The sequence below is a fragment of the Carlito syrichta genome, unplaced genomic scaffold (assembly GCF_000164805.1).
Source record: "Carlito syrichta isolate Samal-C Ts95f unplaced genomic scaffold, Tarsius_syrichta-2.0.1 Scaffold304652, whole genome shotgun sequence".
Taxonomy (NCBI): Eukaryota; Metazoa; Chordata; class Mammalia; order Primates; family Tarsiidae; genus Carlito; species Carlito syrichta.
This window is the reverse complement of record NW_007248748.1, coordinates 171,614-174,865: the sequence shown is the minus strand read 5'-3', so window position 1 is coordinate 174,865 and position 3,252 is coordinate 171,614. Positions and strand designations below refer to the sequence as shown.

Here is a 3,252-nt window from a genome sequence, read left to right as displayed (position 1 = left end):
GTAGAGATGAGGTCTCGCTGCCCAGGCGGGTCTTGAACCCACGGGCTCAGGCAATCCACTCACCTCATCCTCCCAAAGGCGCGGGATTACAACCTGAGCCACCGAGCCCGGCTTCTACTCTGCATTTTAACCAACCTCACTCTAGCTGTGTTCATGGGACAGCTAACGCAGAGCATGTCCTGGCCTGTAATGTTAATCTGATCAAGCCAGGGCCCCTCAGAGTGGGTGTTCCTAACCATCTGGTGCAGCCCCTCCCCTCAAGACACCGATGGGCCCTGCAGATCAGGTGATATTGGGGACATCACCCAAAGGAAGAGGACGAGCTCCTGTTTGTCCTTCTGAATGTAGCTGGCTCGCACCTGCTGAGGCCCTGCTGAGTGTGGTGGTCACCTTACGGCTCAGTACAGCAGCAGGGATTATTCCGCCTGCCAGATGGGAGGTTAAGGCTCGGGATTAAAACCCAGACCTCACTGGTCCTTGTTTGTCTGGAGGTCTCTGGAAGCCACCCTGGGTAGGCAGGAGGGTGAAGCAGCTCTGGCTTACCTTCCAGGCGATGCAGGGATATCTTCCAGAGCTTGCTTGGGAAGCCCCTCTCCCTTTTGTGCCCAGGCCCATGTGGGGTGACAGGGTACTCCTCAGCTCCCAGACCCAGGTCCTGACCTCAAGCGACTCCTGGTCTGAGGAAGACATGGGTAGACATAACCAAGCCAGCCCTGTGTGGCTGGGGTGTCCTGGAGGCGGCAGTGCTGGGGGCCGCAGTGGTAAAGTTGCCCGACGTTGGCCAAGCAGGGCTGGCACAACAACCAGCTCCACGTGGCTGGAGCACAAGTGCCCAAGCAGAAGGCTGACCAGCAGATGGGCTTATTGAGGGTGGGGCCCGGGCAGACCCTGGACATACTGCCCTGGGCCTGCTGGACCAGAGCATCCCTGGGCATGGGCCACCTCTCAGGACCACCCAGACCTTCAGAACTAGATTCTGAGGGGCACCCCAGGCCAGTGGGGGTGCCACCTGGGAAAACTGACAGAGGACACTCCCTCCCCTGGGCTCCCAGACAGGCTCTCAGGGTCCCACAGAGCCTATGCAGGCCTCCAGCCACAGCACTGTCCTTCTCATTCTACCATGTGTTCCAAGGATTCAGAAGGACTTAGTGATCTTTCAAAATGCTCTGAGGCCAACCAGGCTCGGTGGCTCAGCCTGTAATCCCGCACCTTTGGGAGGCTGAGGTGAGTGGATTGCCTGAGCCCACGGGTTCGAGACCTGCCTGGGCAACTTGGTGAGACCTCATCTCTACAATAAATCAAAAAATTAGCCGGGCGTGGTAGCGCGTGCCTGTAGTTTCAGCTACTCGGAAGGCTGAGGCAGAAGGATCGCCGGAGCCCAGCAGGTCAAGGCTGCTATGGCCGGGAGCAGCCACTGCACGCCAGTCTGGGCGAAAGAGTGAGACTCCAGCTCAAAAAAAAAAAAATGCTCTGAGGCCCACCTAGAGCTCATCTGGCAGGCACAGCCATGGGCAACGTAGAGTTGTTGGGTTCTGTGCATCCCAAAAATATTCCCCACATGGCCACGGAGAGGTTGAAGCCGAGTCTCAGGAGCTGGTTCCAGGATTTTTCTCAGCTCCATGACAAGCGCTCCCCGGCTACTGGAGCCACCATGCAGGGTTGCTCCCGGCCTTATGCTGAACCCAACTTCCGGGCTGGTGGGGTTCCAAGCCCTCCAAGGGCTGACTCCCAGCCCTCGCCATGGGGACAGAGACAGGGCTTATGGTCCCTGATGACTCCCTGATGGCTCTCACTGAGCTCCTCTTGCCACATCCTGAGGACACAGTCACGTGGTGGAGAGTCAGGATTATAGGACCAGTGCCCTAGAGCCTCAATTGTCTTCCCCAAGGGCAACTCAAGGTAGAAGACAGGCTTCCCTCCTTTCCTCCTTTATCCATTCGGCCCTCATAGCTCCTTCTAGGGCAGGCTGCTGGCCCTGGGACCCCTGAATGAATCCACATTTCTAGTTGGCTAGAATTAGGGGTCCAGAGCTGACTGCCGTCAGGGCCTTTTTCTCTGTTTAGAAAGACAAAGGCCCATTGGCTGTGCCCCTATGAGGAGGTATGTGCAGAACCAGAGGTGAGGGTGATTTGTTTTTCTCAAGGTGGACAAGGAGTAGTGCTTCTTCACACGGTCGTTTGAGATGGGCTCTGAGGTAGGGATAGGAGTTTTGCCAGTCCACGGAAGGAGGGCACAACCCAGGCTAGGTTTGGCAGATGGGGCCCAACCTGTTCCTGCTGCTAGCCCCTCAGTTGCTCCTTGGCTGCTTTTGGTTGACAGGAGAGTAACAACATGGTGGTGCCTGCCATGCAGCTGGCCAGCAAGATCCCAGACATGTCGGTGCAGCTGTGGTCATCGGCTCTGCTAAGAGGTGAGTGCAACGGCCACCCTTCCTCCTCTGCCTTGGCCTGAGCCTCTCCGGGAATCAGGGCTTCTGAGCAAGTCCTGCTCAGCCTCAGCTCAAACTGGACCTTTGTAGCCTCTGTTCCTGGTAGCCGGTGGGGGCTGCTCCTCCAGGAGACCCCACGTGAGACAGTGGGTGCTGGGCCCGTGCGTGTGGTCCTCTCAGCAGGGTCCTCATCAGTCTCTCCAAAGCCCATGAGGCCTCGGCACCTGGGTAGCTGGGACAGGGAGCCCTGATGCACAACCTCGGGTTTCTTCCCTGATTGCAGATGGCGGCATCCCTCTGGGGACACACACATGCCCAGCGGGTGTCAGTGTTGTTGTAGCCCCCCTACTCACAGATGGGAAAACTGAGGCCCTAAGGCTCCCCTGGGACGGGAGCAGGCAGGGCAGGCGTGGCCGTCTGGGAGGGTTGTCAGGCCCACTTCCTGGCAAGCTCCTGTGCGCCGGGGGCTGGCTGGGGCCTCCCAGGAGGGCTGGCAAGGAGCCCAGTGTTGGGCCTCAGCTGCCTGGCCAGCCGTGCTGCCCTCGAGGGCGTCGGGCCCACGGCCTTGCCGTCCCAAGGTGGGGCTCAATGCCGGGCACCCAGAGCCCTTTGGGCCTCACCTGCACCCCAAGGGAGGCTGTGGGCAGCCAGCAAGGTGGGCCCCACATTTGTCTCCTCAGACCTGAACAAAGCTTGTGGGAATGCCATGGATGCCCACGAGGCCGCCCAGATGCACCAGAACTTCTCGCAGCAGCTGCTCCAGGACCACATAGAGGCCTGCAGCCTCCCAGAGCACAACCTCATCACGGTGCGGGGTGGGGGTA

At 59.3% G+C, this 3,252-nt stretch overlaps 1 protein-coding gene across 2 annotated transcripts in view; it reads left to right on the top strand.

Annotated features, from left to right (window-relative positions):
• The window catches only part of MAU2 (MAU2 sister chromatid cohesion factor), a 32,764-nt gene that overhangs the window by 28,923 nt on the left and 589 nt on the right, over positions 1-3,252 (top strand). For both annotated transcript variants that reach the window (XM_021713649.1, XM_008060565.2), the window contains exons 17-18: positions 2,320-2,410; positions 3,109-3,236. In XM_021713649.1, coding sequence (XP_021569324.1) covers positions 2,320-2,410; positions 3,109-3,236 — 219 coding nt within the window. The remainder of the gene's footprint in view (positions 1-2,319; positions 2,411-3,108; positions 3,237-3,252) is intronic.